This window comes from Pristis pectinata, chromosome 32 (assembly GCF_009764475.1).
Source record: "Pristis pectinata isolate sPriPec2 chromosome 32, sPriPec2.1.pri, whole genome shotgun sequence".
NCBI lineage: Eukaryota > Metazoa > Chordata > Chondrichthyes > Rhinopristiformes > Pristidae > Pristis > Pristis pectinata.
Window position 1 is genome coordinate 4,496,166 of NC_067436.1, and position 24,866 is coordinate 4,521,031.

The following is a 24,866-nucleotide window of genomic DNA, read 5'->3' on the forward strand; positions in this document are numbered from 1 at the left end:
GAGTTCATCATCCTTGCTGTTATTGTTGTGGAGTCCCAGAGTCAAGCAGGGCATCAGTTGGTCACCATTCTTAGTCTATCCTTGGTGACCTGATCATTCGTGTGTAAAGTGGCCAATATACTGAATTATTATGAGCTCCTAGACAGGCATGAGTCATTGCCTTAATAAAGAAAAAGGCAATAGGGGTAGCAGATGAGAGCAAGAACGCTGCAAGTTGCAAGGTTAATGTGGCTGTGACCTTGTGCTTTTCTACTGCAGTGACTTATTACCAGCCTTATTTTAAAAACACAGTATGATTAAGGTGCAATTCCTGAGCAGTGAACGATGATCATAAACATTCAGTAAAATAACTGCATGCTTTGAATGTAATTTTGCTCGACATGCTTCGTATGTCACTGCTAAACGTGTATTTATTTTTGAGATGTATCTTTCTTAAAAAAAAGCCATTAAACATTTTCTGTCTAATATGATGAAAGCATAATTGAGTTCCAGAGTTAGGTAAACGTTTCATTGTTTCTTTTTAAAGTAGTTTTTTTAATTTATTTGACCTTTTTTCCCAAAAGTGGGACTGCCATACTCTATCCGTGTATTACTTGAGGCTGCTATTCGAAACTGCGATGGGCTTCATGTGAAAAAAGAAGATGCTTTAACTATTCTAGATTGGAAAAATCAGCAAAACCAAACAGATGTTCCCTTCTGGCCAGCCCGGGTTCTCCTCCAAGATTTCACGTGAGTCTAGCTCGGGTTCAAAATTGAGTTTACTGTTTAGTTACTGATTTACTAAACTTGGCTTTATTTGAAGAGCTGGAGAAAAATGATTCTGGGAGTGAATATACTGTTTTTGTTAAAAAGGCTCTTGTCAATAAGCATGGGACAGCTGATGTGAAAATTATACAGAAAGTGTTGTCTGTATATATACCACAAATCTATCAAGTTCACTGGTTCACTTATCCCTCCAATGTCGGTGTCCTCTCCCAGTCCAATATCCCCAGAATTGAATCCTAAATTACATTTGGTTGGCTCTGTTGGACATGCCTGAGGTCTGACTCCCAAGTTAGACTCTACCCTGAGGTCTGTCATCCTGGTAATCATTTTCCCATGATGGAGGAAACGATTCAAGGATATGCTCAAAGCCTCCCGGCCCCACTGACTCTTGCGAATCCCTGCTCTGTGACTGCTCAAAGTGGAGAAGGAGCATTCGGGATGGTATTGAGAATCTCAAAATTGTACATCAAGAGCACACGGGCCCTGAGTAAATGGCATTGCCTCACAAACTACCAACCTGCCCACCCAGCAGATAGCTGCTGCTCCACCTGTGCAAACTCAGACCATACAAAACTGGAGTGAAAGCTAGTCATCCTTGATCCTGAGGGACTGCTTTTCAAAAAAAAAATTGTGTTTTTGTCACACTGTCACTTCTAAATTCCATTGTTCCTGTCTATATCAGACTGTCCATATAAATTAGTTGTGCTGTAATTGCACCATCCTGCCAGTGCTGGCACTCTTTCCTCATCTCCCAGTGCTCAACTCCGTTCAGCAGAGAAGTTCCAGTGAATTAATTCCAATTTGCCAAGCTACCTCACTTTGTTTTTTCATTGGAAATGGTATTACATCCAAATTTTTTAATGATGAAATATAATTTTAAAACTGGCAGATGAATTGCATGCATGACTTGTTCCAATTATATTTTTTCTTTGTGAAGACTCTACTTGGTCTTGACTTTCTATGTGCAAGGTCACAGGAAACTGGTTAGTATGATGTGTTAGAAAAAGTGACTTCAGAACTTCGATGTGCTGGGCATTCACTGCAATTGTTGTTGGAGATGTTTTCCCTCCATTGGAATGTCTATAAATTTTGAAGACCAGATAGGACTGAAGTCTTTGCCTCAATGAGGATGAAATACTTCTACTGAATGCCTGCTTTTATCCCACAGTTAAATTTAATATTTTAATTTTTAGAGTTGTATAATAGTGAGTTGAATTTATTGCATGTGCTTCATTCATGGAATGATGGATCGTACCCTGATTTATAAAACCCATTTGTCATTTCTTTGTTTCTGTTCTATTTTCTTCCAGCTTTACTTTATCTTTTACTGTTCACCATTGTAAAATGTTCAACTAACAGTTAAAATTTCTGAGCACCAGGATGAAAAAGAACAAAATCTGTTTAAATCAAGTTTTCAGTCAATTGTTCCCGTTGTCCATAATGAACAAAAGGAGGGGACTTCTTCAGGAATATTGGTCGAGAGTTTTAAAAGAATTGTAAGATATATAATTTGCAAAGTGAGTTTAAAATAGAACAAACGAATGCTGAATTGTGGTGTCAATTTAAAAAGCTAGACTGGAATTTCACAAATCCACTGTCAGTCTAAAGATGTGACTTGATGGCATCAATCCTTCCTGTACTATTGATGGAAACAAAGTAGATTATATCATTTGTTGCCATGTTAAAGAGTATGGATTCACCTACTTATGACCATCAGAAATGCCATCCGACCTACTTTCCCTTTGCTTCCTTCAGTGGCTGAAGCACTTGTCCTGAAAGGAGACTGTTCACTAAAAGGTCCACTTGAAGATGCATCACATTGGTCCCTTTCTTGATGATTTGGTTTCATATTTGGGGCTGGTTGTTCTGGCATGTGAGCCCATATCTCAACATTCTAAATGTTTCTCACCTGATTTCCTCTCATTTCATTCACCACCCTGGCTTTATTGCAGTTTCTTCATTGCTGGGTCAAAATCCTGGGTCTTACCCATAGAGTCATAGAGCAATACAGAACAGATACAGGCCTTCGGCCTGGCAACTCCCATGCTGATCACAGTGCCCACCCAGCTGGTCCCAATTTCCTGCGTTCAGCCCATTTCCCTCTTAAACCCCTCCCCTCCATGTACCTATCCAAGTGTTTCTTAAATGATACGATTGTACCCACCTCAACCACTTCCTCTGGCAGCTCATTCCATATACTCATCATCCTCTGTGTGGAAAAAGTTGTTCCTCAGATCCCTTTTAAATCTCTCCCTTCTCGCCCTAAACCTATGCCCTCTAGTTTTGGATTCCCCTACCCTGGGGAAAAGCCACTTTATTTATGCCTCTCATAATTTTAAACACTTCTATAAGGTCACCTTTAATTCTCCTATGTTGCAAAGAATAAAGACCAAGCCTAGCCAACCTCCCCCTATAACTCAGGCCCTCTAGTGCTGGCAGCATCCTCATAAATTTTCTCTGCACTCTCTCCAGTTTAACCACGTCTTTCCTATAATAGGGCAACCAAAACTGTACACAGTACTCCAAATGCGGCCTCACCAACGACTTGTACAACTGCAACATAATGTCTTAACTCCTGTCCTCAATGTCCTGGCTGATGAAGGCCAGCATGCTAAACGTATTTTTCATCACCCTGTGTCCCTGTGACTCCACTTTCAAAGAACTATGCACTTCTACTCCTAGGTCCCTTTGTTCCATTAGAATCCCTACCATTCATAGTATAAATCCTACACTGGTTTGACTTTCCAAAATGCATCACCTCACACTTAACTGTATTGAAATCCATTTGCCACTCCTTGGCCCACTTACCTAAATGATCAAGATCCCCCTGTAATCTATGATAACCTTCTTCACTCTCAACAATGCCTTTTAATTTCATGTCATCCACAAACTTACTGATCAAGCCTTGTACATCTGTGTCCAAAGCATTTATATAAATAACAAGGGTCCCAACACTGACACTGCAGCACAACACTAGTCACCGGCCTCCATTCCGAGAAACAATCTTCAACCATCACCCTCTGATTCCTATCTCCCAGCCAATTTTGAATCCACCTAACTAGCTCTCCCTAGATTCCATGGGACCTAACCTTCCAAATCAGCCTACCATGCGGGACCTTGTCAAAGCCCTTGCTAAAGTCCAAATAGATAACATCCAGTGTTCTACTCTCATCTACCTCTTCAGTTACCTCTTCAAAAGACTCTAAAAGATTCGTCAAACATGACTTCCCACGCACAAAACCATGCTGACTCCTCCTAATCAGACTCTGTATCCAAATGCTGGTAGATCCTGTCCCTCAGAATTCCCTCCAGTAATTTTCCCACTACTGATGTCAGGCTGACTGGCCTGTAGTTCCCTTCTTAAACAACAGAACGACATTCGCTACCTTCCAGTCTTCAGAAACTTCACAGTGACTAATGATGAAGCAAATCTCCATTAGGGTCTCTGCAATTTCTTCTTTAGCCACCTACAAAATCTGAGGATGCACTCCGTCAGGCCCTGGGGATTTATCCACCTTAATGCGCTGTAAGGCTGCAAGTACCTCCTCCCTGGTAAAATGACCCCATTCTAGAAGTTCAATACACAAGGAATGCAACAGTTCAAAGAGAAGATCTATCACCACTTCCATGAGCAATAGAGGTTTGCTGTGAATAAGACATTAACCAAATGCCACGGGTGTTGAAAATGCTGGAAATACTCAGGTGGATCAGGTGGTTTCTGTGCAGAACCAAGTGTTTGGGCTGAAGCTGGTTCAGCAGATAGCAGTTCTTTAATGGCCTTTATTGCAAGGGGACTGGAGTACTAGAGTGCAGAAGTCTTTCTACTACAGTACAGCACTTGAGTGGGACCACACATGGTGTGCTATCTTCAGTTTTTGTTCCCCTTTATTTGAGGAAGGATATACCTGCCCTTGAAGGAGTGCTGTGACTTGGTTATGGGAATGGTCTGATTTAGAATTGAGCAGAATGGTCTAGATTTTCTGAAGAATGGAAGTTGATAGCCTCCAAAAAAAAGAAGAATGTGGCTGTAAATGCTATAAGGGTGTAGCCCCAGGTGGCAGAAGTATCTGGATAAAGGGTTAGGCAAGGACTTCAGGATATAAGGGGTCCATCACTTAAGACAGGTGAGGAGAAATTTCAAATTGAATTTGGAATTCTCTCTCTGAGGGCTATGGATACTGAACCTTTAAGTATATTCAGGGCTGAGAGACCTTTGCATTACAAGTAATCAAGAGTTCTGGGATTGTGTAAGAAAATAGTTGAGGCCAAAGGTCAAATCCACTAGGATCTTAGAGTCAGAGTTGTACAGCATGGAAACAGGCCCTTCGGCCCAACTCGTCCATGCTGACCAAGATTCCCATCTAAGCTAGTCCCATTTGCCTGTGTTTGGTCCATATCCGTCTAAGCCTTTCCTATCCATGTACTGTCCAAGTACTACTTAAATGTTGTTAATGTACTACCTGCTTCAAACACTTCCTCTGACAACTCATTCCATATATTCACCACCCTCTGGGTAAAAACCTTGCCCCTTGGGTTCCTATTAAATCTCTCCCCTCTCGCTTAAACCTATGCCCTCTAGTTCTTGATTCCCCAACCCTGGGAAAAAGGCTACACATTCACCCTATCTTATTAATGCGGCAAAAATTATTTAGAAATTTTCAGTGTGCACTTTGTGATGTAACTACCCTACTATGCAGAACACAAAAAAGAAAAGTGTACTTTCAGCCACTTTTGAAGTGTAGTCACAGGTATTATAAGAAATGTCATTGCCAGTTTGCACATGGCAAGCTTCCACTAGTGGTAATGCAATAATGAATAGGTAATGCTTGTTGTTCATTGAGTGGTAAATATTGGTTAAACCACCAGGTGGAATGCTATTCAATATATGATTTGTTCCTTAAAAAGACAGGAGGCTGATTGTTGATTTAATTTATTTCAGTGGCATTCCTGCAGTGGTGGATTTTGCTGCTATGAGAGAAGCAGTGAAGAAACTTGGAGGAGACCCTACCAAAGTCGGCCCAGTCTGTCCCACTGACCTGATTGTGGACCATTCGCTGCAGATTGATTACAGCAAAAGGCAAGCAAACTAAAATTGAGCAAGACTTGCTTGCAATGCCAGGAACTTTACATTGCTATGCCAATTATTTTACCAGTGTATATCTTTTGTACAGCATAAATAACACTAGCCAAAACACAAATAAATTGTGAAGGTGTTTCTCAAAGATATTTTATTATTCAAATAATGGCTGCTTTAAAGCAGCTTGCACAATTAACTTTGGTTATTAACATAGAGCCAGACATTAGATGAATGTTCACCTTGTGCTGAGTTATTTGAAATGGAGACTCAAGGGACTCTGCAGATGCTGGAATCTGGAGCAACACTCACAAGATGCTGGAGGAACTCAGCGGGTCAGGCAGCATCTACAGAGGGAAATAAACAGTCAACGTTTCAGGTCGACACCTTTCATCAGGACTGGAAAAAAAAGCTGCTGCTGCTTCCTATGGAAGGGTTTTGACCCAAAACGTTGACTATTTATTTCTCTCTATAGATGCTGCCTGACCTGCTTGAGTTCCTCCTGCATTTTGTGTGAATTATTTGAAATGCTCTGTGTTAAAGAGTAGGTGGCAACAGTAACTTTTAAAGGAGAATTGGTTAACTGCTTAAAAAGAAGCAGTTATCTGGAAGTAGAACAGAGGAAAGGGACTAACTAGATAGCCAATGCAGGCATGATGTCCTTATGGTCTCTAACGCTGTACGATTCTGTTCTGCTGCTGGGCAGATTTCATACTGACGCTGTTGGGTGACGAGTTGTATAAAGGAATCTTTGTGAATCATCCCATCATAGACCTTTACTCACTATGTGTTGCTCCTTTTGTAGTGTTCAGATTAACTGATGCTTTGCAACAATGGTGTGTTTTTTTTCCAGAAAATAAAACGCAGATTCCTTGGTTAATTCACAATATTGTAAAGCACAAAAGTGGGCATTTGGTCTGCATTGTACTAGCTCCCTGGCAAGAGCTACCTCATCAGTACCAACTCTTTGCTCATGACTCTGCAGATGTTTCTGTCACCAATACAGCTGTGTTGGTGTACATGGCATCCACACAGAAGTATGAGAACTTCTGTGTTAGAGTTTATAAACCTAATCTAGCAATAAGATACACACTTATAAGTTTTGTAAACTAAATTCTGGAGCTAAATTAAAAGGAATTCTGCACTTTCTGTTGAATTTGGATCAGCAAAAGGAAAACTTGCAAATGTTGCCCTTTTTTAAATATGATTATACTATTTTGTCATAATAGATGATTCATGATTGTACTTCTGGCTTTTGTTAAACAGTGCCATACAAAATGCCCCGAACCCTGGTGGAGGTGATAGTTCTGGATCAGCGACTAAAACTTACAGTGCCAAGCTGCAGTCGAAGACATCTCCATGTCGAAGCTTCCGTGGCTGTTTCAGTTCGTGCCACAGAGATGCAGGCTCCATATCCTCAGGAACACGCAGCGCGGAAATAGAGAGCACCCCCTTGCTCTGCCCTTTCCACCTGCAACCTGTGGCTGAGTATGGCATTTCCTTCTTCATTTTTTACAATATATTTGGAAGTCAGTACAGGCTTTGAAGTCTTTGCTATAGTTTTGTACCTTTTTCAATAATCTCTTGACTTGGTTAAGAGAAAGTGAAGTTGGGATGGTTCTTGCCTATCCCTCGATTTTTGTGTATACTCAAAACTGATTATGAAATACTAACCTTTGTATTTAGAGGGCTAGGAGACAAAGAGTTAGAAATTGTGCTATGTGATCTATAAGGCTCCAGTTAGACCACATCTGGAGTACTTTGTTCTGTTGGATACTATATGTGGGAAGAATGCGTTTACCTTGTAGGAGACCAGCAGAGATTTACTAGAGTGATACTGAACTAGAGATTAAGTCATGACAGACTTTTATTCAGTCTAGGATTGTATTTGGTGCAATTTAGAAAACGAAAGGGTGATATGAGAATCCAAAACCATAAGGCTGAGCTTAAAAAATAGAAACAGCAGTTTCAGCTGTGGAACTAGAAGATGTCTACATGCAAAGTGTGGTAAGAGTGCAGAACTCTGTTCCACAATCAGCTGTTGAAACTGGGTTGGTTAATAATTGGTACATTTCTGTTAATCAGAGGTTTAAACAAATGAGGGGCACAGATGGTGTATGGTGCGAGGTCATAAATCAGCAAAGATCTCACTGAGTGTTGGAGCAACACTAGGGGCTAAATACTATGCTCCAATCTGTAAATAAATGCAAATAGGTTTATTTAGTTTGGGTCTAATTATTGACACTTGTTCTGCATTATTCTTGCAGTTTGGTTACAGTTAAGTTTTAGTTACAATAGAGTGTGAAAGTTGTGTTAATATTTATTGTGGTTTTTTTTTTCTAGACCAGAAACATTATTGAAGGGACAAGAAATGGAATTCAACAGAAATAAGGAACGGCTACAGTTTCTTAAGGTGCACCTTTATGTTAAACATCTTGAAGTTCCTGTATATCTTTTTCATTGTAAACTTCTTTGTCTTTGGCTATGGTTCCTCACTACCCCAGAAGAGTCAGTGAGAGACTCATAGATAGAACATAGAAAGTTACAGTACAGTATAGGGCTTCGACCCACGGTGTTGTGCGGTGTTTATCCTGCTCTAAGATCTATCTAACCTTTCCCTCCCACATAGCCTCCATTTTTCTATCATTCATGTGCCTATCTAAGAGTCTCTTAAATGTCCCTAATGTATCTGCCTCCACCACCTCTGCCGGCAGTGTGTTCCACGCACCCACTACTCTGTGTAACAAAAAAATAATTATCTCCTGACATTCCCCTCCTTCCCACCCACCCCCCCCCCAAATACCTTCCTTCAATCACCTTAAAATTATGCCCCCTCGTGTTAGCCATTTTCGCCCTGGGAAAAAGTCTCTGACTGTCCACTCGATCTTGTACACCCCTATCAAGTCACTTCTCATGCTCCTTCTCTCCAAAGAGAAAAGCCCTAGCTCGCTCAACCTATCCTCATAAGACATGCTCTCCAATCCAGGCAGCATCCTGGTAAATCTCCTCTGCACCCTCCCTAAAGCTTCCACATCCTTCCTATAATGAGGCGACCAGAAATGAACACAATACTCCAAGTGTGGTCTAACCAGAGTTTTAGAGCTGCAACATTATCTCATGGCTCTTGAACTCAATACCCCGACTAATGAAGGCCAACACACCATACGCTGCCTTAACGACCTGTGCGGCAGTGCCCCCTTGAGTAGCGTATGTCAGTAGTATACAGTAACACGCCTGAGCATACCAGTACTTTGTTCAGTATTATAAAGTGACGGACCTGTACCCAACATCAGGTACAGCATGCACTGGGTTGTGCAGAATGGGGTTAGTGACAAAGGATCACGAGCCACAGATAAATCCTTATGAAGTCACACACAGCTCGGGAGCCACGGATTACTGACTCCACCCTTAGTGACTGTTAAAGTTAGAACATGTTCACAGTGCTGCATTTACACCTGCCCAGCACTAGCTCATGGCAACAGTGGGTGTAACAGCAAATTGAGTTTTAGAATACACTCAGAATTGAGATATGAATAATGAAAAAGGCAAAATTGCATACAAATGTATAGAGCATTAAAATGAATACCAAAAATAGCTAAAGAAGTGTTACCTTAAAAATAAAAGGGATGGTTGGTAGAATTATTCTAAAGGTCTTTTTTTCTTCTTCTTCTTCTTTCCCGTGGTCTACCTTTTTGATTCAGTGGGCTTCCAGAGTCTTTCAGAATGTTACTGTGGTCCCACCAGGGAGTGGAATAGTTCACCAGGTTAATCTAGAATACCTGTCCCGTGTGGTGTTTGACCTAGGAGGGGTTTTCTACCCCGACAGTGTCGTGGGAACAGACTCCCATACAACAATGGTGAATGGTCTTGGCATCCTGGGATGGGGTAAGTAGTGAGCTGGTTTCACTCATTCATTGTACCTTGATTGTCTTTGACCAATAAAATCATGAAGCTAAAAACTTGTTTCCTGAAGTGGTTATGAGAACAAAAACTCAACAGATTAATAATTTGGTGTTTTGGGTTCATTTGATTAAAATTTAGTTTAATGTGCAGTCTGTCTTAAGAGATTACTACAGTGAGTAGTTTTGATCTCAGCTTGTTGTACAGTTCTTTCTGAACCTTGTTTTTGGAATGTTTTTGTTCTAACACTCATATTCTTGCATGAAACCTGGTTTGGAAAGCAATTATGAAGGAGCTGAACCAATCCAATAATAGAATGCTGTACTTGAATACTAACATTAATTCTCTTCTGTCATGAGCCTCAATTAGTCACTTATTTAAGATCAGTCTTTTGGAAAAGTCAGACTAACATAAAAGGCTGTTGCCAACTTCTCAAAATGCTACATCTTTGGTAACTAATTCACATAATTTATGTAGATTTGTGTGCATTACATCTGAATGAATTTTCCAAGTGTTTGTTGCTAAGATGGGAGCAATCAATAATAATTGTTTGATTCCAGTGTTCTAAGAGATTTAAAAGAAAAACTCCTTTGTCTTTTGTGCGCGTGAGAGTGAGAGACAGACGTAAAAAGGTATCATTGTGAAACTTTTTGTTATCCAAATCAAAAACTTGCTGCTGGAGGAAGATAGTATCTGTGTTGCCCATATAGCAGTTGGAGTCGGTTTAAATGCTCATCCATCATCCAGAAGTTCATTTCTACATTCAGTTACTTCCTAGATGTAGGCGGTAAGACTATTTACATCATTAACACAGAATCCTTGTCTGTCCCACATTCCAACACTGACTGAACTTCAAAAGTGCTTTGTTGGCCTTAAAGCTCATTGGACCATCCTGAGGCTGTGAAAGATGCTATATAATTGCAAACCTTTTATTTTTGTTAAATACACTGAAGACATTTGGGTATATAATGGGACAGTGTTCCACCAAGTATTGTATTTACATCTACGTCAGTGATTGCAATTAAATTTTCTGGCGTTTAGCATGAAAGAAATGCAGGGTGTTTTGGACACCTGCCTTATGACTGGAGCGTTATTTATGACCTATCTTGTCCATGTATTGTGGTCTGTTCATTTACTGTTAGGAGGATAATGAAATTTCTTTCAGTGCATCAAGCAACTCTTGTCTGCATTTGCTGCTAATGTGTGTTTGGTTCCAGAATTGCATGAAGCTGTCAGATATACATTCATGCAATGTATTTAATAGTTGGGTGGAAAATGAACTCCTGACCATACATTATGCAGCATGTTTGGTAGATCTGGCTAAACTGTATCTACTGAAGATGCATGTTTGCTTCCAGGCAGAGTGCAGTCATTTCAGAAAAATGTTTGCAGACACTTGAACTACCATTAATGATCACCTTGTCCTAATCATGGTTGCTGGAATAATATGTTGGTTTGTTTTCCAGGGGTTGGTGGGATAGAAAGTGAAGCAGTTATGCTGGGCCAGCCAGTTACCCTGACCTTACCCGAAGTAGTTGGATGTAAGCTGGTGGGGACCACCAACTCTTTGGTTACGTCGATTGATGTTGTTTTAAGTGTTACCAAGGTAAGGAGAAGCTTTGATAAAATCCCTTGTAATATTCAAGCTAACGTTTGCCAGATTACAAGCAAGGAGAGAAGTGTATTAATTTTCCCCAATCTGTTTCCTGCAGCAACTTCGACAGGTAGGAGTTTCTGGAAAATTTGTGGAGTTTTTTGGCCCAGGAGTGTCCCAGCTGTCTGTGGCAGATAGAACAACAATAGCGAACATGTGTCCTGAATATGGTGCTACTGTGAGCTTCTTCCCAGTTGATGATGTTACTTTAAGGCACTTAAAGCAAACGGGTGAGGGAAAACTGGAGAATTTGTGGAATTATTCAAATTATGTAATTTTTATTTTTTCTTCAACTTTCTAAGACTTTTTATTTAATAGGTTATGGTGAAAAGAAGCTTGAAGCTGTGGAAACTTATTTAAAAGCTGTGAAACTATTCAGAGACTATCAGAATTCTTCAGAAGACCCGGAATATTCACAGGTAATTAATTTTGATAGGATGAGTGAGATGATAAGTGGTATAATGTTAAACAGAAACCTGTTGATTTATTTTGTACTTAGTTATTAATCTGACGTTGGAGGCCATTCAGCTCATTGGGATCATACTGGCTCCCAACAGTGCCATTCCCCTCTTGTGTTTCTCTGTCGGCCTGCATATTATTCTCTCACTCATGCCCCCTGTGTTTGGTCACTTACCTACACTAGGGTGTAGTTTACACTAGGCTCCCCAGGGCTGCACAACTGCTGAGGAAGCAGGATAAGTATAAGGAAATACGCTGCTCTTTCATTCACTAAAATCCTGGTTTAATTTCTACACCAATCCCTCTTCCCTGGCCTATCCCCCTATTTCTTGATTCCTATAATCCAAAAAATTTGACAGGCTTGAAGTCTGCAGCAGCATAGTCATCAACAGCTCTAGACTCTCCTCCAAACTCCAGAAAAAAAAAAGCTTATCTTGGCATTCAATCCAGCATCCTTTTGGTAAGGAGACAACCCCCAGTGCAGTCTCAGTATACCTTCTTTCAATAAAATTTATCATCTGTTTTACATACCTAATTGCTTACTGTTCTTTGGTGTTGGCCTTCTGTGATTTGTGTACTCTTTTAAACCTACCTGTCTGACCAAGCTTTTCGTTGCATCATGGCATTTGCTTTTGCAGGTTTGATAACAGTCCTGTGGCATTCCTTGCAACGTTTTGCCAAGTTGAAGAAGCCATATCAATTAATATAACTTCTAGTTGTATGAAATCCATTAAATTGCTGTTTTGTCAGATTGTTTTCATGGTGCTGATTTGGGACAATGGGTCTAGATATTGGCATGGACTTAATTGGCTTCTGTGTAGTATCTTTTATGGATTTCTATGATTCTAAGATGTTCAATATGTTTCCTTTGAATATAATGGGGATAAGCACTGATAATTGTAATAGCACACAAACACATCTTTTGTCCCAAGAGTCTATTTATCAGCCCCAATCAGAGTTCTAAAGCGTGAAGTACTAACTTGAGAACCACCTTCCTTGTCTAGAAGGTAGCAAAACACTGATTTTGGAGCAATAATTCAGCAAAATTTATTCACATTTTGTATTTTATTCTTGATTAGTTGATTTATTTTAAGGCTGTTCGATGTTTGCTGACGTTCTGACTCTCTCCTCAGGTTATAGAATTAAATTTGTCAGCTATTGTCCCATATGTGAGTGGTCCAAAACGGCCACAAGACAGAGTAGTGGTCACCGATATGAAGAAAGATTTCCAGAACAGCTTGAATGAAAAGGTATGTCCAGTTGGAGTTATTTGAAAATTTTCACATAATTGTGAAAGGTCATTGAGCTTGTAACCATATAGAGACATCTTGGAGCTATGTGGTCAGACAGGATCAGGGAGATAGCAGCTTCCATCACATCTGATAGGAGGCGATGAGAAAGACTGTATGATCTGGGTGTTCTGTCAGGCCATGGAACAGGTGCCAGCAATCCACATCAATGACCCACACTCACCGTGCCCACCAGGTTGCCGCCCTCAGCCCCACAGCTCAGTGCTGAATGGCTGCACTGCTTGTCCTGGCTGCCCAATGCCAGCTCTCGCAGCAGCCTCTACATAACTGAGTCGTGGGCGATTCACTGCTGCAGTGTGCCAAGTTCCGGGGGGGGGGGACGGACCTGACAGGATTCACATCAGATTCCTGCCACAGCAGCACTGTCAGCAGCAGTGTCTCTTGGTGCTAGTTCCATTAGTGCTCTCGCCTCAAGGAATGCATCCAGAGTGTAAGCAAGGTACCACGTACATGGATAGAAAACATGGTTGAACTTTGGAAATGTCCAATTACACTAAATGTATTTTGTAATGAATTATTATAAGGAACTCATAGTAAAACTCTGATCCTGCATGGTCAAACATGGGTGTTGCCAGATTGGCAGATTTTGGATATTATACTATTGATATCCCACAGATTTTTAATTCACTTTTTTTTGATGTCACATAAGTTTGCAATAAAGTTTAGGTACAGATAAGATAGAGGCAGGAAAGTTGTTTCCACTGGTAAGTGAGACTAGAACTGGGAGACATAGCCTCAAGATTTGGGGGAATAGATTTAGGATGGAGATGAGGAGAAACTGCTTTTCCCAGAGAGTAGTGAATCTGGAATTCTCTGTCCGGGGAATCACTAGAGGCTACCTCATTTAAATATATTTAAGACACAGATAGATTTTTGCATAGTAGAGGAATTGAGAAAGGCAAATAGGTGGAGCTGAGTCCACGGCCAGATCAGCCATGATCTTATTAAATGGTGGTGCAGGCTTGATGGGCCAGATGGCCTATTCCTGCTCCTATTTCTTATGTTAAGTTTCCAGTGTACCCGGTTAGTTTAAAGAGAGCAAGAGAATGGAGGTCCTGGTGAGTAGAAAGTGAGCAAAAGAAACATCACCTGGTGAGCCAGATGCCAAACCATCAGGATTTCCAATGATTGGGTGGTGAATTATTGGAGTTTACTGCATTTGGATGATGCATTAGCTCTGAACTTCATTCAAACTCTGACTGGTACATAAGATAATTATTTGCTGCTATTAGTGAAATGCTAATAAGGCATGGTCACTCCTGCTGACCCTAAAGCCAGTTATTGTCTGGTTGCTCAGCCCAAGTAGTCATTTTTTTTGAGCTCTGTATGTCAGTTGGGTGATTGACCTTCCATCCTGGACACCAGTCTCAGTGTAACCATGCTGGTGACCAGTTCTATAATAATCCCTCAATGATTACCAGATTGGCAGTAAGAGCAACGGAATGCCACTGACTAGGAAAGCCCAGCTCCATCACCAGTCTGTGCTGGGTTAGCTGTTCTCTACTCTGCCTGCTCTTGGAGTACTATCCTTGACCTCAGCACCTCTCGTTAGGTATGGTATCTGGTGACAACAGGATTTTGCTTAGTGATGTGCCATTTCCCCATTCTCTGCCCCACTTACTGTTGGGTAATATTGAGGGCCATATGTTATTGTTAATTTGGCCATTGAAGTTGAGCCCCACACCCGGCCAAGGATTTGGGGATGATCAAACCAGCAGTGGCTGGAATACGTTTTTCTTAGTCATTAAAATTTGATTGCATAGACTGCATTGGACCTTTCCTTCTTCCCACCCGTAGCATCCCAAGTTGGATTCCTAACTGCATTCTAAATTTTGTTTTATGCAGATTGGCTTTAAGGGCTTTCAGATTCTTCCAGAAAAGCAGAAAGAGATTGTTGCGATTGAGTTTGAAGGAAAAGATTATAACCTCGCTCATGGTTCTGTTGTCATTGCTGCTGTAATAAGCTGTACAAATAACTGTAATCCAGCTGTCATGCTTGGGGCAGGTAAGGTATCTATTTATGATTAATTTACTATAAAATTGTTATTTTGCATTTAGAATTTCTTTGTTATAGAAAATTTAGTGTTGCCAAAGAGTAACACATTTTGCATTCATCTGGAGGACCTCAGCATTAGCTTGGGTCTCCTAACTGTAAAATGCCACATAAAATGAGGAAAAGCAACAGCTTAGGACTTGTAAACCTAGCAGGGTCAGCTTTCTGAGGTGGTCGTTAGTATAGTGGTTAGTATCCCCACCTGTCACGAGGGAGACTGGGGTTCAATTCCCCAATGGGGAGATGTTTATCTCTAGCTGGCACGGTAGTGTAGTGGTTAGCATAATGCTATTACAGCACCGGCAACCCGAGTTCAATTCCGGCCACATTCTGTAAGGAGTTTGTATGTTCTCCCTGTGACTGCGTGGGTTTCCTCCGGGTGCTTCGGTTTCCTCCCACATTCCAAAGACGTATGAGTTAGGAAGTTGTGGGCATGCTATGTTGGCGCCGGAAGCGTGGCGACACTTGCGGGCTGCTCCCAGAACACTCTACGCAAAAGATGTATTTCACTGTGTGTTTTGATATACATGTGACTAATAAAGATATCTTAGAGGATGTTTGGAGTGGGTGAAGACAGATAGTTGGGAAATGGAAGTAGTCACTGAGGCAGTGGCAAATGTTTCTGAGTGGAGGATCAGTCATTGAGACCAGTAGACCAATTGCCTGTTTACCTACTCTATCCCCAAACCCACTCCCTCACAGACATTACTAAGGTACAGTGTCTGGGTTCTGCGCATGCCAGCAATCTCCCCAGCCTTGACGTGGAATCAGTGAACTTGCCATCCTGGGGGCAGAAATACTGTCATTTCCAGGCTCTGTGGAGCTTTCTCACAATTGTAATTAATATAAGTGGCTGGCATCAAGATGGCTCCATTCAGATGCTGCACACTAGTAGCCAGAGTGCTGGATTCTGAACGACAATCTTTGTATGTCAGGCATAGCTCAGTGGGTAACAATTTGGATCAGAGTCAACATGTCGTGGGTCCTCTTCTGAAACCATGAGTATAAAACCTTCCTGTTTCACTGTTATACTGAGGAAGTGCTGTGTCTTTGAGGTAATGGTCTGTCAGATAAAACACTAAACTGGAGCTCCATCCAACCCCTCGGGTGGATATCAAAGATTTCCTTACCAGTCAAAGGAGTTGGGGGCCAATATTTACCCCTCATCCAACTCTTATCAGATTATTCAGTAATACTCTCTTGGTGTTTGTGGGAATTTGCTATGAGTAAAGGTGAGCTGCTGTTTCCTAAAAAAAAGGAAGAGACAGTGGGGTGACGTATGCTGAAAGGAAGAAAAAATAATACGTTAAATCTTACAATTTTAAATTAAGTAGAAGAACAGAGACCTGGGGGTATTTAATGGCAGCACAAATTAACGGAGTACATGAAGTCATGTGCCTTTACAGAAGCCTGGAAGTTCCAGTAACCTTATATAACTCGCTGGTTAGACTTCATTGTGTCCCATTCTAGTTACTACACATTGGGAGGGAAGTGATAGTTTAGGGGAAGGTGCAGAAGGTGTGAGAAATGGTTTCACAGATGAAAGATTACGGACTGACTGGTGAAGTTGGGTTATGCTCCTTAGAGAATAGAAGATTAAGATGTGATAGACATTTAGATGGCATAAATTGAGAGACTTATTTCCAATGGCAGAAGGATTGCTGACCAGAGGACCACAGATGTAATGGTTAGCGAAAGGACTGGAGATGACAATTTCATTAACGCAACAAGTAGTTAGTACTTGGAAAGTGCCACCAGGTGGCGAAGTGGATGCAGATTCAGTCAGAGCCTGTAAAATCCTACATGTAAAAAAAATTGCAGGGCAAGGTTAGGGGGACGGATCTCGTTGGATTGCTCTTCAGAAGAGCAGGTGCAGAGTCAGTGGGCTGAAGGACTCTTGTATGATTGCAGCACCTCAAGAAGTGCACAATGGTCTGGGCACTCAGCTTGTTAAGAATTATAATCTCCCTTTCACATGGCTTTTGAAGTTTGCTCGTGCATTAATTCCTCTGCTTTTATAAAGGGTACTAATGAGTGTTTAACTGTTTCCTTCAGGTTTGCTGGCCAAGAAAGCTGTTGAAGCGGGCCTGTCCGTAAAACCTTACATTAAAACCAGCTTGTCTCCTGGAAGTGGGATGGTGACATATTACTTGAATGCCAGCGGTGTGCTGCCTTATCTGCATAGTCTTGGGTAGGTCCTTTCGTGTGTGTGTGTGGCTCTCCTCACTAATGGGGTTAAGGTGACTCCAATATACTTTCCAATGTGGACGTGAGACGGGAGACAATTTTTTCCGTGGATTTGACACATTCTGGAACAGATTGCAATTGTTATTCATGGTCAGCAGATTGTCACAGGTACCAGATGCTTCCTGTCAGTGCCTAGCGTGTTACTCCACATACTTTTCTAACTTAAAACATGCAGTAAATTGCAGTGAGTGAGACCTGCCAGCAGCTTTGCTAATCATACAAGTAAAGGCTATTTCTAGCTTGTGTGTGAAGAGTTGGGTATTTGAGCAGCTGGAAAACTACAGCATTTAAGTGTTATTGGGTTGTGAGTTATTTAAGGATGCAAACTTCAAGCATGGTACACTGGTAATCTGCTTGTCATTCTAGGAAGGTCCCATTCTCATTATAAATGTTAGGCTTGTGCTAGTACGTGTGAAACAAAAGTCATGTCCCTGTATTAAGAAATGGTGCTGAAGTGCACAGGTCCATTCAACAGATGCAAGCCACCCTCTGACCTGGAAAAGGAGTTGTGAATTAAGAAATGATCACTCATGACTTGATAATGGTAAATGTAAAATAAAAGCACAATTCTGGAAACACTCAGCAGATCAAGCAGCATATGTGGGGAAAAGAACAGTAAACATTTCAGATCAAAGACCCTTGAGCAGACTGTTCAACCTGAAACGTTAACTCTGTTTCTCTTCCCACAGATGTGGCCTAACCTGCTGAGTATTTCCAGCATTTTCTGCTTTTATTTTAGATTTCCAGAATCTGCAGTATTTTTTATATTTTCAGTGGTAAATGTAATGTATTTAAAGGGAATAACAACACTTTTCTGTCTTTTTGAAACAGGTTTGAAGTCATTGGCTACGGCTGTGCAACCTGTGTTGGGAACACTGCCCCTCTACCGGAGTCTGTCGTCACTGGGATCAAACAGGTAAAACCACATGTTTGTGTTAAAGCTCTTTGCAGTTCCATTTCCTTTATGACAGTGGATGAATGTGCACTGAGAAACCCACTCTGGAGTGCTACCAACCTCTTCCTAATAATTTTACTGTTTATGCGTGGAATATGAAACATTATTGTAGAACATTTGATGGGACATGTTCTCTGGGGATGGGCAAACATATACCAAGTACATCTTGGAATTCAACATTTTTTAATGAGAGTATACACTATTTGGCTGAAGAATCTCGGGTCTGTGTGTCTCTTGTGCTCTCTCTCTCTGTCTCTCCCTCCATTCCCTCCTCCCCTGTGTCTGTCTGTCTGTCTCCCTCCTGTTTTTCTCATTAAGATGTAGTAGGGTCATTGTTGCATTGCTTCCTACAGATGCTAAGTCTGTGGTAGCTTTTAAACTGGGTTCCATTTTGTAGTAATCCTCTGCCTTGCTGAAGATTTCAGGTCTGATCAATGACTGGCTGACTTGCCCGCTTTCCCTCTTTGGTACAGGGTGACTTGGTTGCATGTGGAATTTTATCAGGAAATAAAAACTTTGAAGGTCGCCTCTGTGACTGTGTTCGTGCCAACTACCTCGCCTCTCCTCCATTAGTGGTAGCATATGCCATTGCTGGCACAGTTAACATAGACTTTGAAAAGGAGCCTTTAGGTAAGCATTTGGTCTATCAGTGAATTTTTTGCATCTTTAAAGCTTCATTTTGATTAATCTGAAAAAAATGGATGTAATATTTTGGCATTGTTTATAAGGTGTGAATTCTGAAGGGAGAGAAATCTACCTGCGTGATATTTGGCCCAGCAGGGAAGAGATCCAGAAGGTAGAGGAGCAGCAAGTGATTCCGTCCATGTTCAGAGAACTGAGAGAAAAATTAGAGGTGGGTAATTGTTTGGTTTAGAGGCAGAAGACTGGAGCAAAACTAAGATGCACTAATTCTCTTAATATCTGTCATGTTTCTAACTTTGGTGCCAGATTAGATTTCGTGTCAGTGTCACGGACACTGCCTGCATCCTATAAACTAATTCTATTCCTACCTTCCCTGTCCTGGTGGTAAATGTAATAGGGTTGAGGGGGTCATACAGAGACCCCATGCCTCGTGTGCTCTTGCCAACTAGAACATATTACATGCTGCCACATTCTTGATAGGCAGAAGACTACACTGTCCATCACTCCAACAATGAACTACATATCCAACATTAAACAATAGTTTTGGGAGTGGTGGGTGGGGGGGAGGGTGTAGATTTAAAAGGAACCAGAAGGGCAACTTCTTCATGCAGAGGTCGGTCCATATGTGGAACGAGCTGCCAGAGAAAGTGGTTGATGCAAGTACAATAACAACATTTAAAGGACATTTGGATAAGTACATGGGTAGGAAAGGTTTACAGGGATATGGGCCAAATGTGGGCAAATGGGACAAGTTTAGATGGGCACCTTGGTCTGCATGGACGAGTTGGACCGAAGGGCCTGTTTCTCTGCTGTGTGACTCTAATTTACTGATACCCAGTGCAAGAGATATGTGTGGTAAAAGCAAGATGAACAAATTTTGTCAGCGTGAAAGTAATGAAGGTGCTTCTCCTTCACAAACTATGATGTAAGAATGTACCCGGATGAAAGATGAGTTGCCGTTATTTGAGCAAATGTTGGACATCGTTGGAACAATGTAGAAAGTCAGAGACTGAGATCAGAGTGGGAGTGGGACAGAGACTAGAAACTCAAGGTTGCAGAATGTCCTGCAAAACGGTCACTACATCTGCGTTCAGGAGGAGATCGCATCATTCCCCGCTCCTATAGTCAGATAAAGAGAAATGGCAGATAACCTTTTTGTTCCTTTGTTTTTAAAAGAATCTGAAAATGTCGATGTCAGCAGAAACTTTTTTTTCCCCTTCCTAGAAAGGAAATAATCGCTGGAACACCTTGGAAGCTCCAGAGTCAATTCTCTATCCCTGGGATTCAAAGTCAACTTACATCAGATGCCCTTCATTTTTTGATAAACTTGTAAGTAATATCATTCAAATAATCGGGGATGCTGTTCTTTCATTTGCCACTATATCCATCTTCTTCTTGTCACTCTTTCATCTCGAGACTTTGCACTGGTTGCAGTGTGTTAATATAGGAGCAAGGTGCTGCTGGACTGAAGTGGTACAAATCTGTCCCTGTAACCCTGACTCTCACATGGGCTGCCTGTGGGAGGGGGAATTATGGAGTCACTACCATCAACTCCTCCCCCATTAAAGGGAAGTATCTTGAGGGATTAAGTATTCACACATTTGCATGAGGGCCATTTTGGGTGTATTTTAGCAGAGCAGTGCATTTAGGTGGTGTGGTGATTTTATGAAGATAAAGGATAAAAATGAGCAGGAAACGGAGACACGAGACTGTAGATGCTGGAATAGGGAGCAACAGCAATCCGCTGGAGGAAGATCGGGTCGAGCAGCTGTCGGAGGGTGGGGGAGGGAGGGGCGGTGAAGGAAGGGAAGGGATTGTTGACGACAGGAAACACAGAATGCCGACTTCATCTGCGGAAGAGCCGCTCCTTGCTCTCTGCACAAGGAGCTTTATGCCAGCTTCTGTTTTTTCATCAAAGGGACGTGTTTTGATAATTGAGAGCTTTCACCTTGAACCTAAACAAGTTAAAACTAAGTAAGTGTGTGTCAGGGCATAGCTGGAGTAGAATTCTGTCCTTGATTGGAAAGTAGCTGCTGTGTTGTGTCCAACTAATGGAGTTCGGTTGTATTAACTTCAGCTGTCACTATGAAGTGTGTTTTGCTCAAGTGATGAGGAATGGATTCTCCCATCCTGCTCCTCATTAATTTATGCCTTCAATTTCTCCACTTACTAATTTCTGCACAATGAATAAATAGAAAAGAATAGCTGGCGTGCTTACACTTGATAAATTCTATCTTTTTGTTTTACAGTTGAACAAATATATAAGCATCTGTTCCAGAAGATTATGCTATGTTTTTGTAGCTAATTTGAAACCAAGCTTTAATAGAGTGTAGTGAACCAGTTGAATTTATTTTCATTTAACAGTGATGTTGGTGTTTTTTTAGACTGTAGCATGGTGTAGTATGAGTGCTAACCATTGCTAGAATCGTATCCCAAATGTCACCAGTCAAAATAATATTTGGATCTGTTAGTTGCCGAAATTGCTACCTATTCTGTTTCTGCCCCAGCCTATCACTTTCATTATCCCCCATTTAGAGAACAGCAGGCACATACTGGTCTGTGAAATCTTAAATACAAACTAAATGTAATCTTTGATGTCCCAGCATCATGACCAATTGAGCTTCACTCCAATGTAGCCACAATCTGTTGTGTGTTTGCTCCCCGTGTCAGTTTATCTCTCCTCCTTTTTCTTTCTTTAGACCAAAGAGCCAAGCTGCCCTCAGTCCATTGAAAATGCCCATGTCTTGCTACACCTGGGAGATTCTGTTACCACTGACCATATCTCCCCTGCGGGCAGTATTGCCCGTAACAGTGCTGCAGCTAGATATCTGACTTCCAGAGGGTAAGTATTTCATAGTTTTGGGATAGTATTTTCAATTACTCTACTACTGTTAAGTATGGTGTTTAGAGCGAGAATATTGGATCCCTTATTAAAGACACAAACATGTCACTAAACAAATCTTCAATTGAGTTGGTTTGAAAAGAAAATGACATGGTTACTAAAAATCTGAAATAGAACAAAGTACTCTTTCAGGGCAGCAGCCTTCAATTTTCCAAATCAATTTTGTTTTTTAAAAAATATATAGGCCACTGTTTTCTCTTAAAATCATATGTTTAACGCTATTGGTAGAAAAGTCATCGGTAGAAAGATTAGGCAGGAGTTGAGGAAATATTTTCAGCCAGAAGTTGAAATCATTTTGGAACTTGCTGCTTGAGCAGATGTTTGAAGCAGTGACTCTCAGCACATTTTAAGTGATGTACTTGTACTCCATGGACGAGTGGCTGAGATTACGTTTAATAGCTCTTTTTATGACCAGCAAGGATACAATATATTAAATTGGGAATTTCTGTGCTGTAAATTTCATTACAGGGCGATTTAAAAGTAAGGTTCTGCATTCATTCTATCCGTGTTTAGCTGTTGGTTGTGAGCCTGGTATTTGGGATATTATTTTGAAGAACGGGAACACAGCAGCTTGAATAAATTTTGCTGAGGAATTGCATTCTGGCTGATGAGAATTCCAGATCTCAACTAATGGGTGTATGGGAAATAATCTACCTAGAACCATGTAGTTAGTGGAAATATTAATAAAAAGACTCTATGCATTCATAAAACCAGCTAAAAACTGTCCTATTTCCTTCATCGAGGTCAGATAGCTCGGGGCTTCATTACTGTCGAGAGCCAGCTTGGAAACTACATCTGCAGTTTCCCTTGTATTTTTACTGTCAGTTTTGCTGGAAGCATTAAAAGATCACTAAACTAGACAGCTGGTGGAAGCTCAAATAGTAAAAATGCATTTCTGTGTGCATTGTCTCTACGTGAAACCTAAAGAGTGTAAAGCCACAGGCTGTCATTGGGAATGCTAGGTCCCATTTGCAGTGCAGCTCACTGATTTACTCCTCTGCCGTTCATATTGGGTTGGATTAAACACTATACCAGTAGTTCTCTCTTTTGTGAATTCACTCAAACCAATAACCCAGTTTTCAAAGAGAAATTCAACCATCAATAACTTGTATGCAAATTCTTATTTTTAACCTTTAGTCTCACTCCCCGTGAGTTTAATTCCTATGGAGCACGAAGGGGTAACGATGCTGTGATGACGCGAGGGACCTTCGCCAATATTAGGCTCCTGAACAAATTTATTGGCAAAACTGCACCTAAAACATTACACATCCCATCTGGGCAAACAGTAAGTAACTGGGATCATTGGTGCCTTAACAGAAGAGTAAAGTTGTTTGCATCTCCCTTTTGCTGAAGCTGTGTCCCTTATTTTATCTTTGCAGCTCGATGTGTTTGACGCAGCAGAACGATACCAGAGAGAAGGTTTTCCATTAATCATCTTAGCCGGGAAAAAATATGGCTTGGGTAGTTCGAGGGATTGGGCTGCCAAAGGACCATACTTGCTGGTACAACTCGTTTCTGCTTACTTTGCAAGAACCACCATTGACTTGTACTTAAAGTTGCTCATCTAATCCTCTGTTGTATCCTTTGCAGGGTGTGAAAGCCATTCTAGCAGAGAGCTATGAGAAAATGCACAAGAACCACTTGATTGGAATGGGTGTCATCCCCCTTCAGTTTCTTCCAGATGAAAATGTAGATAAGCTAGGACTCACTGGAAAGGAGCGTTATACAATAACAATTCCTAAAGAACTGTGTCCAGGAATAACAGTGGATATAACGGTATGTGCGTAAAATCTAATGTGATTTCTTTTTAAACATTGCGTGCTCCTTTTGGTTCTGCAAGTACAGATACAATGGGGTAGTGTTGAATGTTTCCAGGAATATTTTTGCTTCCTCCTCTTCATCCCCTTATACCCAGCAAGAAGCAACTAATGTCTAGCTTTTCTTACAAGTTGAGTTATTTGAAACGGCATGAGAAATGGGAAGTGATTTTTATTTTAAACATCCTTTCTCTTTACTGCTGTCTTGTTTGCCCTCCTTTCCCAGATGAAAAGGAGGGCAGACCCATTCTTTACATGTGGAATGGTGGTAGTTCGGACAACAGATCATCACAGTTGTCTGTTTCCCAGTCCTCCAAGCCCCCATGCCCTTTCCCCAGAGGCCACTGCAGCAGGAATCCTGTCCTCGCATTAGCCTAGCCTACACACAGTTAACATCAGCTCAGTTGGCACAAGCTCTGGATTGAATCTAATGCCTTTCTGGAAATTCGTGATCCGATTATCTGTTGCTTTAACTAGCTGAGAATTGGGCATTTTGGCACACTGCGGATGAGGGAATTTGTCAGTGAACAACAACCGAAGATAGTGTCCTGGCTTTACTTTTTCAGGATCTGTTTGTGGCTTCAACTCAGTGTTACATGAAGTGCAATTAGTATGTGGAGAGTGTATCAGTGCAGTAAGAGGATCTATTGTCTGGATGTTTGAAAGAATTTTCTTAAAAGGAATTTTACAAAATGAATGCTCATTATTCCTGCACTTTTGGTGTTGCCTTTACATGTTGTACTAAAAATCAGAAGGAATTCTTGTACAGTTTGGAGTTTTTTATCTCTTTATTTGCAGCTCCCTCCAACAATCTATCATCTATCCTGATCAGTTTCATTTTTAATGTTGGATATACCTGGCACTGTGATCCCAGGCCCAAAACTTGGTTGGAAGGTGAAGGCAAGCTGCTCATCATTAGCCATGATCCTTTCCACACTGCACACTAACCTTTTCTGGATTGATTTCAAGACACAAAGTGGTAGTATATTTATAAGTTTTCCAAATTCTTTATAGTCTATTCTTGCTGCTATCCATCCTTCCATAAAGACCCTGTGTTACAGTTAATACAATACCAGGGAAATTCTCAC

At 41.1% G+C, this 24,866-nt stretch overlaps 1 protein-coding gene across 1 annotated transcript in view; it reads left to right on the forward strand.

Annotated features, from left to right (window-relative positions):
* Positions 1–24,866, forward strand: part of ireb2 (iron-responsive element binding protein 2) — a 51,552-nt gene that overhangs the window by 25,686 nt on the left and 1,000 nt on the right. The window contains exons 3-21 of the mRNA XM_052042342.1: positions 564–729; positions 5,705–5,842; positions 7,106–7,327; positions 8,183–8,252; positions 9,541–9,724; positions 11,206–11,345; positions 11,452–11,623; positions 11,712–11,812; positions 12,986–13,102; positions 15,008–15,167; positions 17,271–17,406; positions 18,294–18,378; positions 18,891–19,047; positions 19,146–19,270; positions 20,284–20,388; positions 21,759–21,901; positions 23,099–23,246; positions 23,341–23,463; positions 23,552–23,737. Coding sequence (XP_051898302.1) covers positions 564–729; positions 5,705–5,842; positions 7,106–7,327; positions 8,183–8,252; positions 9,541–9,724; positions 11,206–11,345; positions 11,452–11,623; positions 11,712–11,812; positions 12,986–13,102; positions 15,008–15,167; positions 17,271–17,406; positions 18,294–18,378; positions 18,891–19,047; positions 19,146–19,270; positions 20,284–20,388; positions 21,759–21,901; positions 23,099–23,246; positions 23,341–23,463; positions 23,552–23,737 — 2,678 coding nt within the window. The remainder of the gene's footprint in view (positions 1–563; positions 730–5,704; positions 5,843–7,105; positions 7,328–8,182; positions 8,253–9,540; positions 9,725–11,205; positions 11,346–11,451; positions 11,624–11,711; positions 11,813–12,985; positions 13,103–15,007; positions 15,168–17,270; positions 17,407–18,293; positions 18,379–18,890; positions 19,048–19,145; positions 19,271–20,283; positions 20,389–21,758; positions 21,902–23,098; positions 23,247–23,340; positions 23,464–23,551; positions 23,738–24,866) is intronic.